Source organism: Miniopterus schreibersii (genome assembly GCF_964146895.1).
Source record: "Miniopterus schreibersii genome assembly, chromosome: 2".
NCBI classification, from domain to species: Eukaryota; Metazoa; Chordata; class Mammalia; order Chiroptera; family Miniopteridae; genus Miniopterus; species Miniopterus schreibersii.
This window is the reverse complement of record NC_138102.1, coordinates 72,308,495-72,326,445: the sequence shown is the minus strand read 5'-3', so window position 1 is coordinate 72,326,445 and position 17,951 is coordinate 72,308,495. Positions and strand designations below refer to the sequence as shown.

The window sequence follows — 17,951 nt, the reverse complement described above, 5'->3', positions numbered from 1 at the left end:
ATGTTGGTTTCTGGGTCGTGACAAGTGAGCCATGGCCATGTTAAATGTTAATATAATGGGGAACTGGGTGAGGAGTTTATAGGAACACTCTGCATTATCTTTGTAACTTTTTTGTAAGTCTAAAATTATCCAAAGAAAAATGATATTTAAAAAATTAAGAAGGCCCAATATAAAACAGATATTAGCAAAGCTACTGTAATTGAAGTAGGGTTGCAGGGCCCAGAGTCCTGACTGCCTAACTTCTCCCTCACTCCTTTCACTACCCCCCAGCCTGCCTCCGTTTCTCCCTATGACTCAAGGTTCTCTGGTGTGCATTTTGCAAACTGCTGCCATGTAGAATTTAATCCAAACTCCTTGACATGTCTTTGGGGGAATCTTTATATTTCCACCCTTGCCTAGCTTTCATATCATCTATTGACCTGTTGCCTCCTGTATTTTATTTTCTTCATCTATTCTGAAGGCAATTTCTTTTCTTCAAGCAAACCATGAGCTTCTTCTTGATTGTACACATGCTATTCTTTTAGTTTGGAAAATTTTTCTCAAGCTTATTCAGCTTCAGAAACTCTTCATTTGGTGCCCTCTTTATATGGTCCTAGAATTCAGTTCAAGGGTCCTCTTTCAAGTCTCTAAGGGGAAGGGAGGTGCTCTGAAAGTATTTCTACAGTAGCATGTAGTCCCTCCTAGTTGTCTGTATGCATTCTGTATGCATGCACCTTTCCTTCAACAGTTGACAAGCTTCTAAAGCAGGTTACATTCATCTCTCGGTGCCAAATATCAAGCACAGTGCCTAGCATATAGTAGGTATTCAGTAAATGTTGAATAAGTAGGTGGGTGGATGGATGGATGGATGGATGGATGGATGGATGGATGGATGGATGGATGGATGGATGGATGGGTGGATGGATGGACAGGTGGATGAATGAATAGTAGCGAGTTTATTGAAACTGAGGTATTTCCTTTTTGTAGAATTTATATTTATTTTAATATAGTAGTTATAAAACTACAAATTTAGCATTTTAATAAAGCTGATCCTAGTTCGCTAGCTTAAGAAGAAAGCATTGGATTTTCAGGAGTAATAGTCTTAATTCAACCAGTATGTAGATACAAAATATTGAGGGTGATTGGGTTTTATTCCTTTAAATAACAGAAATTCTACATGATGTATACTTTACAGTAAACTTAATATGTACTGTATTGTTGCCTTTTCAGTCTGCCTGCATTTGAAGGAGTTGTCAGTAAAGCTAGCCGCATGCATTTGTCTTCATTAGCCAATCCAAGGTGATGCAGGTGGCCCGCTGTTCTCAGGCACTTTACTTTGCCAGTTATTGTACCCACGGCTAAGAACAGATGGTGATTAGTTTCACATTTTGCTCACTGGGCAGCTTAATGTTCTTGTCACCTTACATTGAGTTTTAAATGTGCAAAGCACAAAGAATGTACAACGTGTTTCTCAGATTTGAGGTGTGTGCATCATACCTCATAACTTGAGTTGCTTCTGGATACAGAAATTAAAGGGCCTGATTGATTAATAAAAGAACAAGATAATATGGCAAAAGTTCACCAATGAAGGTAACGTGTGTGTATACACTCACACATACATACATACATTTATCTGTAAGTGTTTGAATATATATATTTATACGTATAAAGGCTCAGATGCATCTTTTTATTTTCTTTCACAGAAGCACCATTTGCTAACTTACTGAATCTAGTGCTAGTTGATTAGATTACTACCATTTAAGGAAAGAAAGAGAAAATGGTAGGATCTTTTTTACAAAATAGCGTTCAACCTTAAAGATTGCCTTCTTTGAATAGTCTCAGGCAGCACAAGTTACCCAAACGCAGAATGAGATGCACCATTCACTACCTTATATTTTGGACGATTTTGCTATAGCTATGTCCTAATGCCTTCTTTAAAAGTTGTCATAGAAAGGTAGAATTTTTTCTTTGGAAAAATCAAAAAACCCACTCGCAGTTTTGTCTGCTGTTCTTTTGCTTAATTGCCTGGGTGTGAAGTCAGCTCATTTATGGGGACTTAACCTAGTGCCATTATTAGCAGAAAAGATTTTTTAACATTTTAAGTAGGTATGGGAAAATGTCAGCCACACAGCATCCCAAACATAAACTTTATTTGCTACCCTCTTGAAGAATTTGTTTGCATATAATGTTGTTCACGCCACTGATAACAGAAAATGTATTTAATAACTACTCAGAATTAATATGCTATAGTATGCATGGCTGCCTAATTTAATTTATCTCTGATTAAGCCTATTATGTTTGAGATCACTTTACAGAAGAGATTTTTTTGCCAGCTGTAAGCTTATTTGAATTGTAATATAAGTTAATAGTGTGTGAAATAACCAGTGGTGCCTCCTTTTAAATGTTAATTTTGCCAGCTGACTTCCTGAGATGATGCATATCCAGATTATTCATTGGCATTTAGTTAACATCTTGCATGAAGACCAGATATTGGAATAAATATGAAAATTAACTATTTTAGGAGGCAAAGACAAATGGAACTGTGGTGCTTTTACTCTGAAATGCAGAGAAATGGCCATTGCATTATAAAAGTAATTCAAAAATCAATGATTGATAATCACATAACATGACATATATGATAACACATAACCTTTGTATGATTTTTGTTCTAAATGTATTCCTTTAACATCAAGTAATCATTTGATCAACTAGAGTGGGAACTTCAAGGGTTTGGCATGACCTGTGCAACATTTGCCTCAATTCCCAGATCATTAGGTCTCGTCGGTGGGCCCATATCTAGAGAGGGAAGGGACTTGTGCAGTTCTCTTCAGTGGTTTGTTCTCCAAGTTAGAGGCCAAGCTTGTCTTCATATGTGTGTTAAACCAACTACTTCATCTGCCTGTCTTCTTTACAATGTCATGAGTAGTTCTCACCAAAAAAGTGATCACACTAATTATGTTCCCTTGCTCAGCAGTTGGCCTCATGTAGAGCTACGTGCATCCCTAGATATAGCTGCATTGTTCAGAATGTGAACTTTATTATTTGTATATATATTCAAATTTGGTAATCTTATTGCTTCAATACTACCTTTCTCCCTTTTCTGGCCCTCTCATAGAAATTTTACCCAGTCCTTGAAACCTTCTTAAAGTCCTGCCTGTTCCGTGCAGATTTCCCAAACATCTCAGGCCATAGCCATCTCCCCTGTGAGGTCATTTGCTTGACCTCATATTTCGTGTACTCTACAGTGAGGTTCCCTTAAAGGCAGAGTCCTTGAGTTTTATATCTTTGTGTCCCCACAGTGCCTAATACAGTTTCTGAAAGGTGTAGGTCAGTGGTACATGGGCAGGCTAAATAGCCATCTCTGATGGTGAATTAAGAAAAATTGAATTTATTTAGGGAAAATGGGATAGGGGAATGGAGATATCCAAAGGGAAGGGCTACACAGAACTGAGCAAAAGGGTATTGGGTCCATGATGGCAGCAAAAATATACTCAGGACAGTGAAATAAGGAAGGTGCATAGAAGAAGTAACAGGAGAGCCCAGGCTGGGCTGCTCTGGCTCACTGAGAAGTCAGAGAGAGAAGGGGGCCTTGGAGACAGGTTCAGGGGGTAAGACTGGGATGAGTTGTTGCTGCCCATTGCTCCCCTGGTTGCAAGACTCCTGAGGTCCCTTTGGAGGGAAGAAGGGGGAAGGAGATAGCACCAGCATGTTCCCCTGGTGGGTCCTTTTTCCTGAGTGTATTTATCTCTCTCTTGCAGGTGGAAATCTTAGGGGAGGTCTCAGGGGAGGGTCTCAGTAGAATATTCATCAGCTTTCCAGGTGTGCTCTTTCAGGGTTGTGGTCTCCACTGATTGGTTAGTGCCAGGGCAGGGGGTCACTCATCAATGTAGCTGGTCCTGAGTCAGCCAAGATGCCCCTTGTCTGGTTTTGCTGCTTTTCTGGACATGGAGCTGAAATACAACTGAGGCCTAGATGTTATCTTTAGGGAGGAATGCTCAGGCGGTCTAAACCACATGACCAGCAATATGCTAGGGAAGGGAAGGTTACCCTGAGGACAAGGTTCTTGTTTTCCCAGTTTTCCCCCTTGCTTTGCATCTGAGGCTTTCTACTCTGGTGACTTTCTATACCTGGCCTCTGCTCATGTCTCTCAGTTTCTTCTGCAAAAATCATGTCAATAGATGGTAGTGATTGATAATCAGAATGAAAATATGACAAGAGAGAAACTCATATTCATGAACTCTAGGTGAATATATATAAAGTCAGTTTGTGGGTTCTCCCTTGTTTTAAATGTGAAGTGGAAACTCATGTAATATTTTTAAAGTGAGAGATCATAAAGTAGATTTCTCATTTTGAATGGCTCTTGCTAGACCTATATTAGTATGAATCTCAGAATGAATATAGTGTTTCTTAACTCTGACACACATTAGAATCAGCTGGGGCCTGGCCGGGTTTGGCTCAGCGGTTGAGCATTGACCTAGGATCCAGGAGATTGTGGTTCGATTCCCGGTCAGGGCACATGCCCAGGTTGCAGGCTTGATTCCCAGGGGGGGCGTGCAGGAGGCAACTGATCAATGCCTCTCTCATCATTGATGTTTCTATCTCTTTCTCTCCCTTGCCTTTCCTCTCTCTGAAATCAATAAAGATATATTAAAAAAAAAAGAATCAGCTGGGGAATTTCAGACACATATCTGATAACTGCGACTCACCTTCAAATCAATTATATCAGAGAATGGTATCATTTTTGAAAAGCTAACCACATGATTCTAGTAAGAAGCCAGAATTGAGAACCACTAGTGAAAGGAAAACTTAAAGGTCATTAAATTCATTCATCCATCTGGTGTTTGATTGCTTTCTACAGCTGTTTAGCAATGAATGAAGAGCACTTATAAAAGGAGGCTTGAAACTGCAACTTTTGATGTAGGCATCCATTACTACATCCAGTGCTCTCAAGCTACCAGTCAGAGTGACCCACTGTCTCAGTTTGTCAGAGACTGTCCCAGTATTATTATGGACAGCCCTACACAATGGGAAACCCCTCAATACTGGACAAACCAAGACGGTTGACCAACATACTCAATCTTTGGATAGTACAGAATTGTGTTTTGGTAAATTTTCTTTTGACAGAAAGGAAAAGTATTTTGGAGGGAGGAAGGATAGAATATTTAATGAAAAAATAGAAATAATTAGAACACTTTCATACCTTAGGAGCCTTGAAGGTAAAGAGACATATCAAGAGAAAAAAGGAAAACATTACAACAGGTTCTTGTAGAATTATTGCAGTTAAGATGAAGGAGGGGACTTTATTGCATGTAGTTAATTAAAGAACATCAAAATATTTATTCACTTTTATCTCTGTTATGTAGATAAATTAAGAATGAGCTTGTAGTGTAAGAAGGCATTAAATGAAAATCTCAAACTTGTAAATAAAATCAACTAAACTGTAAGCTCTTTGAGGATAGTTATTTTTACAAGTAGGAAAACAAAGACATAGCCAAGGCTATGGAATAGTTACTTACAGAGCACCTGGCTCTCAGGTCTTTTTCTGGTAGGTTCTTTGGTCTCTTTCCTATTATATATCCTTTTATTCCCAGTAACATTTGGCACAATCCCTTTCTTTCAGATAAAGTGAATGTTGGTAGATTGATAGAAAAAGTGAAAGTATTTTAATAACAAATAATTTTTTTTCATTGCTTAGGAAAAGGGTCACTTTAAAAATTTTTATTTTTATTATTTTATTATCGACACTATTACAGATGTCACCCATTCCCTCCCCATGTTGCCCCCTCCACCCAGCCCCCACCCCGAGGCCTTCGCCACATTATTGTCTTTGTCCATGGGCAAATCACAGAAATTATTTTTAACAGTTTAATTTATAATTGTAGCATTAAAAATTATTCATCTTGAATGCTCATTTGAGCTTTATTTTATTATTATGGCATAGTCCAGTCCTGCAGCTTAAGGATTCATTTATCCCACAGTTACATTCTGTTCAAGTCACATTGATCACTGAGCAGACAGTCCAGTCACCATGTGGTTGATTCATTTCATTCATTAATTGCCAAAATTATCAGATGTGTCTCAGTTATCTGTCTTCATAACCAAATCAAACCCACTGAATTAGCAGCAATTCAACCAATGCTTTGGTGATCAGCTGCCCAAGATCTTGATGGTACCACATAGATGAGATGTTAAACTATACTTAGAAATGCCTAGTTTCATTGAAATTGTGGTAGATTTTTCTTCCACTCTAAAAGTTGTATTCTACTTTAAGAGAAAGCATCAGTGAACAAAACTTGTGATATATTATATTTTCCCCTTTTTTCCTTAACCAAAACATTTAGCTGAAGTTGTAAAACTCAGAGAAACATATTGTAGAATGGGAAATTGTAGGTCAACTCATGCATCCTTTCTAAAATATGTTAATGAGTTGTACCTGAGAGAGGAAAAAATGGGGAGGATTTGTAGGCAAATAAGTTTGTAATATGCTAGGTAAAACAAAATTAAACTGGTGCCTTGAATGGGGAGGGAAGAGAGCATGAGGTGAAACATGCATGTTCCAAAATTATCTAGCTACAGAACTCTTTAGAGTGAACTTCTGGAGGGACTTCATCCAACCTTCTAATTTTGTAGTTAAATTATGTTTCAAAAAAGTTAAAAAACTGATGTAGAGTCAAATACTTAATTTTTTTTCCAAGCCTCCTTTCCCTCCATTTTCATATTGTTTGCCCTAATTGCCGTAAGACCTCTCCTCAGTAGTTGATGATTGCTTTTAGTTGACCAGCTTATCAGTGATATGATGCCAAAAAATGGAAGCAAAAACTGTTTACATAAAGAAGATGTACTTTTATAGTTTAAGGTTTCAATATCTTCTTATATTCTGATTTTAATAGCTTTTATTTATTGGGCACCTACAATATGCCAGGTTCTTTATATGTATTACATGACTTCATCCTATTAAAAACCTGCAAAATAGATAATATTATGTCCATTTTCCTATTGGAAAAATTTTTAGGTCCCTGAAGGTCATATATTCAGTTAAGTGAAAGAACTGTGATTTAAAACAGGTCAGTCTGTGAGGATTCTCAGAGGAAATGAGGGCTGGGAAGAGATCAACCAAAGAACTTACATGCATGTATGCATGACCCATGGTCACAGCCAGTATCGTGATGAAGGCCTGGGGAGTAGGGGGAGGTAGAAGGGATCAATGGGGAGGAAAAAGAGGACATCTGTAATACTTTCAACAATAAAGATAAAATTTTAAACATTGAAGGAAAAGAAAAGGACCATGTGGAAACTGCCAGAGGGAAGCTGCTGGGTAGCAGTTGGGCATGGCTTCTTAGAGAGAGGCGGCCCCTGGGGCAGGGAGACCCACACACGTACAAAAAAATAAAAATAAAACAGGTTAGTCTGACTAGACAGTCATCTTATCAAACTCAAAGATATGATTACAGCTACATTAGAAGTTACAACATAGGTGTGTTTTATTTAAGTTATTGGCCCATAATTGAGCATGGCAGAGTCTAGAGAGATTACATAATTTCAGGTAGACATATTTGTAAGAAATATACTCAGGAAAATGAAAATATATTCAAGTAATATATTTAAAGGATAACCAGCAAGATGACTAAAATTTGTTTAGGGGATGAGGTGAGTAATACATACATATTCACATTAGTATATACATATATGCATGCATTTTAAGCCATTTATGCATTCTGTGGATATACCTTTAGGGCAGTAAAAGGGAAAATACATAATTGGAAGGTAAACTGGGCATGTAATTGTGAGAATTTCTTATGTGGATAGTTCCTTGCTGGATAATAGTGATTTTTATATGAATTTTGGATACATGTTGAATGAATGACTGAGTAGAGTTTCACAGTTAATGTTCAATGATATAAATTACTAGACATCCTTCCAAGTGAGTGATCATCGTTTAGTTATCTTAAAGTCAGGTGATTTTCTGCAGCCTTTTCTTATTTAATAAACATACATAGCTTTTCTTAAAATAATTATTGATTTGAGCCAGTCCTCTTATTATTGTTTTTATTTTTTTTAAAACATGTCTTTATCGATTTCAGAGAGAGGAAGAGAGAGATAAAAACATCAATGATGAAAGTCATTGATCGGCTGTCTCCTGCATGCCCCCTACTGGGGATTGAGTCTGAAACCCCGGCGTGTGCCCTGACCCGGAATTAACAGCGATCTGGACCATAGGTCAATGCTCAGCCGCTCAGCCACACCAGCCAGGCTTTTTATTCTGTTTTTAAATTCTCTTTCGATGCCTGTTTTTTATCTTTCTCTCCCTCACCTCCCCCCCTCCCAGTATACTGAGAAAATAATGTGGCATCTGCCTCAAAATGATTTTTGGTCCAAATTTCTGGAACTGATACAGCAGTGAGATGCTCTAATGATATATTTATGGAGGAGTTCAACTTACTTTGCCTGATGGCCCCTAGAAAATGACAGAATTAAAATGTTTTGTCAATATTCTGGCTGAAAATAGTTGTTAGGTAGTTAGTAGTTGATTTGGGGTAATAGCTAAATTTCTCTGGGTAAACAAACTTGACTAAAGTGAAGCACATATAATTTCAAAATAAAATTTGTAATACTGGGAATTGCAGCAAGGAATCAAAAAATATAAAACGATAAATAGAGGTGAGAGTGAAGAAACAGAGGAGAAGATGCTACTAAAGTAATGCCAACTGTTTTGGAAGACAGCACCATGATGGAGAGGACTAGCTGAGGTGGAATGAGAGAAGCTGCAGGCTCATTCTCAGGACTCAGGGAAGGCTCAGGAGGGGTGGGGGACTGGTTAAAAGTAGTTACAGAGTAGTTAGCAGTAATTAGTAGAACATAGTGTATGAAGTTCTTAGATTCTGTTCCTCTCCTTACCTTAGTCTGCCAGTATCAACTCTCCATCCCTAGTGAAGGTTGAGGGAAGATCATAGGCTTCGCTGAATTAGAGGTGCTCTGAACGCTGGGAAACTAGGCCCATGGGACAGAGGTGAAACGTGACAGAGTAAGACCCTCCTAGATGGTGTCACAACATAACTCCCAGAGCACCTATAGCCAGGGACAGGCTCTTTCGATAGGAGTTTGAAGGATTTTTATCTAATGAAATTAAATAGCCCAAAGAAATGATCTGACTGGTATTTGGAATCCCCATGGAAATGGCTGGATGCCTCAGCCAGTAACATCACAGGCATCAAGTGCACTCTGCCCCCGCTTAGGGTTTCTAGTCAGTCTTGTTGGGGCTGACTGTTCCTAAATATAAATGACTTTCATATTTTCTTTGTATATATTTATATATACATATACTTAAGATATTCACATATATATATATAAAGCAGTATAAATGAATAGTGAGTCATCAGATATAATAGCCCCAATATAAAATAAAAAATGAAATATAGAGATCAAAACAGAGAGAGAGAGAGAAAGGGGGTAGGAAGCTCAGAAAAAAATACAGATAACTCAGGAAACAAAAGAAAAACTTTTTTAAATGATAGCTTTGCTGAATAGAATAGTCTTGGTTGTAGGTCATTATTTTTTATTACTTTGAATATTTTGTGCCAATCTCTTTTGGCTTAAAAACTTTCTTTTGAGAAATCAGCTGAGAGTCTTGTGGGAGCTCCCTTGTAAGTAACTGTCTTTCTCTTGCTGCTTATAAGATTCTCTTTTTGTATTTAACCTTTGCCATTTTAATGATGATGTGTCTTGGTCAAAAGTGTACAATATCTTTAGAAAGATGAGTGACAGTATTATATCCTTGATATAAAAAGACCAGCCAATAAAAAAGGAATACTCAGAAAATAAGAATGAGGTCTTCAAAATTAAACATAATAAAAAAATTTATTGAGAGATATAGAAGATAAAGTCAAGTAAACTTTATATGAAGTAGACTAACAGTCCAAGATGTACAGTGGGGATGGAGGGAAAATAAAGTAAGAAATGTAGTGGATCAGTCCATGAGGTTCAGCATTTTATAATAGGAGTTCCAGAAATAGAAAACAAAAGGAAATTGTGGGGAGACAAGTATCAAACAATAATACAAGAAAAATTTTTCAAAATGGTGTATCAGGAATTTACAGGTTTAAAGGGAAGAGAAAGTACCCAGAATAACAGATTTAAAAAGATTCTCATTAAGATTCTTTACTGTGAGAATCCAGAACACCAGAGATTAAAAAGATTTCAAAACCTTCCAGAGAAATAAAACATGTCACATTTAAACAATCAGGAATACCCATGGCATCAGACTCCTCAACTGCAATACTGGAAGCTAGAAGCCCATAAAGTACAGCTTTAAAATTCTGAGGAAAATGACTTTTTACTTGGAATTTAATTACAAGCTTAACTATCAAACATGTGTGAGAGTAGAATTAAGACATTTTCAGACACACTAGGAAGGTCTCAACAAATTTATCTCCCATGTACCTTTTCTCAGGAAGCTTCTAGAGAGTGTGCTCCACAAAAATGAGGCTGTAAACCAAGAAAGAGGAAACCATGGGATCCAGGAAACAGGGGACCCAACACAGGCGAGAGGCACAGGGATTTCGCCAGATGGTCTTAAAAAGAAGCCCCAGGACAACAGGTGGGCAGCTGGCCTGGAAAACTGCTAGATGAGATGGACTGAATAGGCGGCTCTGAGAGGGAAAAGTAGGTGTGACAGGTTGACCAACTGGGTTGATCACATAAACAATGGTTTTAATAGGGCTTTTGTGGTTCCTTAAAATAGTTCAGGAACAGTGAGTAATAGACACACAAAAAAGGAAGAAACAAAAGACAACATCAAGGTAAACAAAATATTGAACAAGATAGGAAGTGTGTTCTTAAGCTACATTGCTCAATAGTGACAATATTACATGGTCACTTGAATAAGCATAGAATATCAATTTAACCCCAAATTGCTGCTTAACCTCCTAGAAAGATGAAGGAAGAGAGCTTGTTGGGAGGTGGTGACAGGGTAAGAGTGCTACATTTTTCTCATTTTGCATAGTAGTAAGATACTAGATAATCTCTGAAAATGATAACTTAAGAAATATCACTCTGCACCCATTACTTAACTATATGGAATCAAATATCCCAATTAAAAGTTAAAAGTGGTTTCCTCTCCCATGACAGGATTCAGTCTCCTTTTGGGAGGGGTAGGTTAGAGATGCTGGTTAGTCTGCCCTGAGCAAGCCCCTAAATTAACCAAACTGAGAACAATTGTTGGGGAAAAGTCAATACCCATGTAGGAGGTTACTCACTTCGGCAAATAAATATCTTTTATTGTAGAAGCAAACAACAACAACAAAGTGGTTTCCTCTGGTAGAGTGCTGGGAAAGCAGTGGGCAAGGACAGGTCGGGTAGGGGTTTCCTGCATTAAAGGAGTTCTAGGCCTTACAATGTTATTTGCCTTTTTAACCTATAGGCATATATTACTCAGGTATTAAGTTGGTTTAAAAAATTACTGAAATTAGAAATAGAGGTTATAAAAGCAAAGTACACAAATACTCCTCAAAAAATAAGCAAAACCAAAAACAGAGAAAATTGATGGTGCTTTTCTTGATATCTCTCAGAACTCATCTGTGTATCCCTCATCTAATAACAGAGTAGGGACCTCAGGACCGTCTGCCATCTCACTCCATCCAACATCTCCTGTCATCTGCAACCGCTCCCCGCATTCTGTGTCTAAGCTCTGCTGGGCCACTTCATGTTCCCTGTACAACACCCGCATTTTTCCTCACCTGAGCCTTTGCATCTAGTGCAGTTATTGCTCCCCTTTTATTACATATTCACACACTCACACTCACCCTTACACTCCCATCCCTTCACAGTCCCCTCGTTCCACCTCCATCCCTACCTATTCATATTCAGCTCAGATGGATCAGAGCATTTCCCCCTTTCTTTTCATTTCTACTGTATTGCCCTTGGCACCGCTTGCCACACACAGCCTTGCATCACAGTTGATTTTCAACTTGTCCTGTCTTTGTTAGAGCCTAGAAGGTGACATGAGCAGGAACCATATTGCAGTGATATGTGTTCCTCCTACAGAGCCTGGGAGAGTGCTGACATATTCTAGGGACTGCCTCAGATACTAATTGAATGAATAAATTAATGTTTCATTAGATGTGAAATCTGTTCAGTCATATGGCCCAATGCTAAACATCTGTATCCACATAAATAAATAGGACCGGAGGTAAGGTTTTTTTTGTTTATGTTTTAAGACAGCTTATGTGCTTTCTCCTAAGGCAGATCATGCTCAGAGCCCAGAGGGTGAACTGCTCCCTCAAGTTTTTCTCCTGCTGCCTTTGTGAGGGATGTGGGACACTTGTCACCTGGAGGGTTGAAGTTTTTATTTGACTGCAGGGGTTACAGGTAGCCTGGCACTGCGAAAAAGTGTTGCAAGCAGGACCTCACCTGGCCCCCAGGTAAGGAAGCTCCTGGACATGCCCTTGAACCTGATGGACAGTAACACAGCCTAAGATGTGGCAGGAAAAGGGGAAACCTCTCATGAGGCCAGAGCATTAATATAAAAAAGGAAGTCAGTAAATACTCAGGACGTAACGTGGTCATCTAGGTAGGGAGGTGCAGCTTGGGATGCTCCACAGCTGCTTAACCTAACCTAAGTCCTTTGCTACTTCATCAGGCTTCATACCGCACCGCGCACACCTCTTTATAACCACTCAGGTTATCAGCTCACAGATTATAGCAATATTACCTAAAACTTTCCATTTGTGCAAATAGCAGAATGCCCGTCAGTATGGTGTCTGCACGCAGTGGAGCGGTGGGGAGCCATGGAAGGGTTAAGGCAGACGCTGCGGGTTCTGCTGCGGTGAGGGCCTTCGCATGCGTTGGTAAAGGGAAAAGTTAGTGTGGCAGAGGATTGCCTCCTTCACGTCATTACGCCAACACCATCTTTTCAATGAGGCTTTTCTTACCGCTCTGTTTATGATTGCAAGTATCACCGCCTCTTGTGTCTGGCTTTTTCTCCATTAGCATTTAACCCTATGTGACATAATATATATTTTACTTGTTTGTTTATGATCTACCTCCCCTACTGGTATGAAAGCTGCGTGAAGGATTTTGTGTGTTTTATTTACCGGTTTGCCTCCCAGAGCCTTAGAATGGCTAGATGACTGAATTTGCTTAAAAAAAAAAAAGTCTATTATGTGCATAAAACAGTCTGGAAGGCTACTAAACCTAACAGTAGTTATCTCTGAGCAGTAGAATTAGGAGTATGTGGGCAAAAGACTAACTTTTAGTGTGTATATCTCACCATGTACATGTATCACTTTCTAAAATAAAAACACTAGCTTAATCCCATTTAAAGTATTCCTCAAATGACTATAATTAAATATGTTATTTAGCACCATTTATTTTGGGGTCTGAGGTAATGAAGACTATTCACAAAGTCTCTTCTTTCTAGAAGTCAGTTGTAAGTGGACCACATTCTAAGTCCATGGACTTTGTATTTTACGAAGTCTTTACCAACAGAGACATTTCCTTTCTGTCACAGTGGTACCATCTGTAGTTATGCTGTGTGTAGAGGCTCAGAGGAGGTAGGTCAGATACATTTATATCTCCTTACTTTTAAGTAAATGACCACCCTGAATCTCAGTTTCCTTGCCTGTAAAATTGGGATAATTTTTCCTATGAACAAAGGGTAGTGTCCAAGCAAAACAAGATGAAATCTGTGTATTCAGTGTCTAGCAGTATCTGATTCAAAGCAGGGTTCCCTTTTCCCTGCAGAAGGTCTCCTAGTTAGAAGACTCTTAGTGATGTATTCTTGGCTCTAATTACTCCAAGTGTGGTCCCAATATCACCAAGGAGTTTAAGCCACAGGAGGACTATTGGACACTTGGGGACCACTCCTGTAACCCAAAACCCACTGAAATTATGTAAACTATCCAATCTTACACCTTCTTACCCTGCCTCCCTTTGCTTTTGCTGTGGAAACCACAGTAAAATCTTTTGCCCATGTTTTCCCCCCACTCCCTCTGTTCCTGATCTACCCTGGTGCCTTAATTTGTTGGCCCCATCATACCTGAATAAAACCAAATCCCAGGTACATTTTTAAAATAAGGCTACCCTTTTAAACATTTTCCCTTGTTCAATGCCACATGCCCCTCCTCCCCCTTTAACTTGCCAACTTCAGTTTCACTTGATGAAATGTGAGGGTGCCCAGCAGAGCCAGATGTTCTGGTGTGGCATGACTAACAGGCTGAAACATAGCAGGATGCTTAAGCCACCTCATCAGCCTAAACTTACTTTTAAATAAAGATGATCGAGGATAACCATGAACAAGGCTGTAAATCTGCTTAATGTAGTATGACTACTTTGAATACCAATAATGCTCCTTTCTCCCAGCTTTGAACACTTCAGAAACTGCTATTAGAAATGATTAAGACCTTCAAGATAATGGAACCATTTGAATGGAAACACACAAACTTATTTACAGTATCCTGAGATGTTAAGGGAACAAATGAAAACCTGCCATCCACATCCCTTCATTTTCCCCATGGCTTTAGGAGGGAACAACTCTTGCCAGGAAGCAGTCATGGTGTCCCCAAGCCACTCCCCTCCCCACACTCGCACTGCCTCTTACCTCTTCTGTTTGGAAAAGATTCTTGATATGTGGAAGTGAGCTAACTGAAGCTGAGGTTAATAAAAGCAAATGTTAAAAGAACGTAACAAGGACTTTTCTCCCGATGACTCAAAGGGAAAAACTACAATAAGGACTATCTATTTCAGAAATATTCCACTTTTATTAGGTAAGATGATGAGAACAAAAGAGAGCAATTTTATAGTAACATTCCCCTTGTAATAGTTTTACTACAGTCTTATTAAGAAATTAGAATTTGATTAGCAGCTTTTAATTGGAACTATTAGACAAGGACATTTTCCACTGACTATCAGAATTGTTACCATAAAAAAATAAACCCTTCACCCAGCCGGTGAAGCATAGACCTAGGATCCAGAAGATTGTTGTTCAGCGGTTGAGCATAGACCTAGGATCCAGAAGATCGTTGTTCGATTCCTGGTCAGGGCACATGCCCGAGTTGTGGGCTCAATCCCCGGTTGGGGGCGTGCAGGAGGCAGCCGATCAATGACTCTCTCATCGTTGATGTTTCTACCTCTCTCTCCCTCTCCCTTCCTCTCTCTGAAATCAGTAGACATATTTAAAAAAAAAAAAATGTTTTAAATCCTTCTCGCCCTGGCCAACCAGTTTGGCTCAGTGGTTAGACCATCAGGCCACGGACCAAAGGGTCACAGGTTTGATTCCCAGTCAAGGACATATACCTCAGTTGCATTAGATCCTTGGCCTAGTCTGGGCATGTTTGGGAGGCAGCCAATCGATATGTCTCTCTCACATCAATGTTTCTCTCTCTCTTTTTCCCCCTCCTCCCTCCCTTCTCTCTAAAGATCAATGGAAAAATAATAATAACATAAAGTCAACCCTTCTCACCACATGCACACAGGTAACTAAGCGAGGTGATAGATGTGTTAACTCAGTCTATCGCGGTATTCATCTCACAGTGTATATGTGCATCACATCATCATGTGGACACATTAAATTGCTACAGTTTTGTCAGTTATACCTCATTAAAGCTGGAAAAAATAAATAAATTAACCTATTTGTTATGACCACAAAAAGAAACTTGCGCTGCAGATGTCAGGACTTTGCTCCCCGTAACTGGCCCGTCAGATCCAACATGCTGCCCAAGCAATGCCTAGAATTTGACCTCTGGCCTGCGCGAACAGCCGCGTGCCCTGCAACCGCGGGCTTGTTTCTCAGTAGGTGTTTGTTTGCTCCTTGACCATTTTCCAAGAAACCTAATTTGCCCAAGGGAGTCACGCACAGGGAAAGCGTTTGCATCTGCTTAGGGAAATGTGCCTGCAATAATGACTTATTTAGCAGGGAGAGCAGAATGGAATGGAATGGATTGATAAGCCAGTTTGAGCAGGCGGAGAGCAACCTGGGCCTCATTACTCTTATAAAAGGAGCTGTGCAGCGAAGCAGTTTGCCAAGACCGGGTCTGGCAAGACCCATCTCCATTCCACAGGCATTGTCTCTGTTAACTCCCTGCAAAATTCTTAGTCTTCCAAGTGCCTCAAGGCATGCCAGCTCATCTCAAGTTTCACTTACACTTCTAAGATGGTGCGGATTTCTAGATTCAGCCCTGCAGACCCCAGTGTAGAAATTGCTCTCCGAGGTATGTTACCCATTTTAAAGTTCGTGGCACCCTTAGGTGACTGCAGAGTGGTTGGTGGCGGGGATGCTGTGGCAGGAAGCTCAGGTGCTTTCTTGGTTGCCAGAGGAGGTGGCGAGTGTGCTGATGCGGGGATTGCGGGAAGAGCGAGCCTGACTCAGCTTCTCTCTCATATACCGAGCTTAACACCAATCAGAAGTAGGGAGGTGGCGTCTCAGCTAGTGGAGTGAAAGAGGAGTTGAGGCCAAAAAAAGGAAGGAAAAAAAGAAAGAAGAGAAGAGAAGAGAAGAAGCAGAGCATTGCCACTGCCTGGCTCTTTGGTGCTTCTCCATTTCCTGTTTCTTCTTTTGCTTTGTCTTTTCTCTTTTCACGCTTCTGCCAAGAAATTATAGTTGATTTGTTTATGACCCTAGCCTCAAGGCTAGCAACATCTTGAAATGGCAAAGGGGACAACAAAAAGTTTCTTGAAATAAAATTTAAAAACCTAAAGCTAGATTAATTTCTTTCTGTCAACTTTGTATGCTATTCAGTTAAAAGAAAGAAAAAAAGGTGAAACCATTGACCATGTTTAAGTTAGCAAGGTTAATCTGAAACAAAGTCCAATTTATACTCAGTGGTAATGAGTGTTTACCTATTTTTTTAAATTTAAATCTATCTTTGCACAATTAGCAAATTATTAAACGACCTTTCCTTCAAAGTCTGCAAGCAATTGCTTGTTTCCACTAATAAGAGAACATGTTTTACAAGGTTCAAGTTGATTAATTGACAAGTGCTGATAAAATCAAAGCAGGGCTAAAATGCAGTACACCAGCTGTAGTATAAATTACTTTTGTTCAATAATAGTTCACGTGGCTATACATTTATGGTCTACCTTTCAATAAATATTACTGTCTTAATTGCAGCATCCATTGTGGAAATTTATCTCTGAAGACGAGGTCAGGAACCACAGCTAGGACTAAACATTTCTATATCTGTATATGTTTTTTTGCTCAGTTATAAGCACAGATTGCTGTGAGCATTTAAAAAACAAATGCTTTATATTTAATGTGAAATGAGTGCTAATATACTTTGAAAATGATACTCCCTTGATTGACCTAAGTATAGTGTTCTCTACATTTCTGGATTGCTTGAAATAAAATAAAATAAAATAAATGTTCTAAAGCACTAGCCTTAGACCATTCACTAAGAGCATTACATTCTTAGCCCACTGCCATCCAGCGGTTTTGGCAGCTGTGTTGGACTCCATTAGAGGGCCTATAGCAGGCTCTTTCACGTTCATGTGTTTCAGATATAGGAGATGCTTGGCTAAACCCAGATTCTTGTTTTTGTTTTATGAGTAAGTAGCTGATCAAAAGGATCTCCCACAACCTGGGCCAAACCTGAAGGTACAGAAGATCCCAGCAGGAGGGGAATGCACATTAGGTCACAGACTGTCCTGCAGAGTTCTCATTCCTCTCCTGTGTTGTCCCTGCCTGTGGGATAGACTCCCACACACTGCTGCAATAGCATGTAGATTTAGGGGTTCAACTGATCTGATGGTTTTGTCTGGGCATCTCAAGGTGTCCTGCCTCACCTAAACTCCTGGGAAATTAGTTATCCTCCAAAAGTGCCTTTGACATACTTTTCTCAACAAAGTCATTTTAATTCAATAAATATTTACCAGCCCTATTTTATGCCAGGCACTGTGCATATAAACCAAATGATTCTCTATCCTGAGGCTTACAGTATTCAATCATAACCCTGAACATTGGCAATTTGTTATTTAAATTATAT

The 17,951-nt window shown here is 39.2% G+C and overlaps 1 protein-coding gene across 7 annotated transcripts in view; it reads left to right on the top strand.

Moving 5' to 3' along the window:
• ENOX1 (ecto-NOX disulfide-thiol exchanger 1) overlaps positions 1-17,951 on the top strand; it is a 540,681-nt gene that overhangs the window by 277,237 nt on the left and 245,493 nt on the right. Inside the window, exon 1 of one of the 7 annotated variants that reach the window (XM_081130688.1) lies at positions 10,510-10,573. The exons of 5 other annotated variants lie outside the window; for them this stretch is intronic. In XM_081130688.1, coding sequence (XP_080986814.1) covers positions 10,543-10,573 — 31 coding nt within the window. In that variant the 5' untranslated portion in view covers positions 10,510-10,542. Of the gene's footprint in view, positions 1-10,509; positions 10,574-17,951 lie in introns of those variants that run through there. One more of the 7 variants, XM_081130687.1, reaches the window with a different exon arrangement.